At 25.5% G+C, this 715-nt stretch overlaps 1 protein-coding gene across 1 annotated transcript; it reads right to left on the bottom strand.

Moving 5' to 3' along the window:
- Window positions 1–396, bottom strand: LOC122860011. The gene has a single exon (XM_044163653.1). The coding sequence runs from the start codon at window positions 394–396 to the stop codon at window positions 1–3; it is 396 nt and encodes a 131-aa protein (XP_044019588.1).
- Between the last annotated feature and the right edge of the window lie 319 nt (window positions 397–715).

Here is a 715-nt window from a genome sequence, read left to right as displayed (position 1 = left end):
TTATTGATTATCTATCCATTGATTATAACTATTGTCAAATCCAAGATATTTTACATACATCTTATTCCCACGTCTTTTTAGAACTTTTTTAATTAAATCAATGTCGGAATGTCGAACTTTTTGTAGCTCTTCATTATAAAAGCTTCCTTGTATTGGATTCTCTTGATAATCTTTAAGCTTATACATTACAGGTGATGTTTTATTAATTTTAGTAATTGTGAATATTTCGTTTGTCCAATTTGGTTTATATTCTTTGTCAAAGACATGCTTATGGTTACTTATCCTTACATGTTGATTTAATTTAAATTTGATTTTAACATGACAATGAGTTAAACTTTCAAATACAGTTTGTTTTAATATTTTAATATTTTTACTAACAACTTCAACAGGTTTCATTTTAATTGTGCGATGTTTGGTATTATTATATTTTTTAATTAATTCTGGCAGCAATTTCAACCATTTATAATTTCCTAGCATGCTAAATTCAAAAAACATTTTGTTTTTTAGTGTTCTATTGAATCGTTCAACTATTGATGCTTTTAAATGAGTAAATGTTGAATACATATGAACATTATATTTTTTTAACATTGTTTTTAATGTTGAATTATAAAATTCAGTTCCTTGATCCACATAAAGATTTTTGCATATTCGATCTTTGAATGTTCAGTCATTTCTATAAGATCAGCTTGCCATGTTTCCTCCTTATCACGAATGT

This window comes from Aphidius gifuensis, unplaced genomic scaffold (genome assembly GCF_014905175.1).
Source record: "Aphidius gifuensis isolate YNYX2018 unplaced genomic scaffold, ASM1490517v1 Contig15, whole genome shotgun sequence".
NCBI classification, from domain to species: domain Eukaryota; kingdom Metazoa; phylum Arthropoda; class Insecta; order Hymenoptera; family Braconidae; genus Aphidius; species Aphidius gifuensis.
The sequence above is the reverse complement of the archived record's forward strand: the minus strand, read 5'-3'. Positions and strand labels throughout refer to the sequence as shown.

Coding starts and splice junctions, on each gene's coding strand:
- LOC122860011 (XM_044163653.1), bottom strand. CDS start 396: ATGAAACCTGTTGAAGTTGTTAGTAAAAATATTAAAATATTAAAACAA.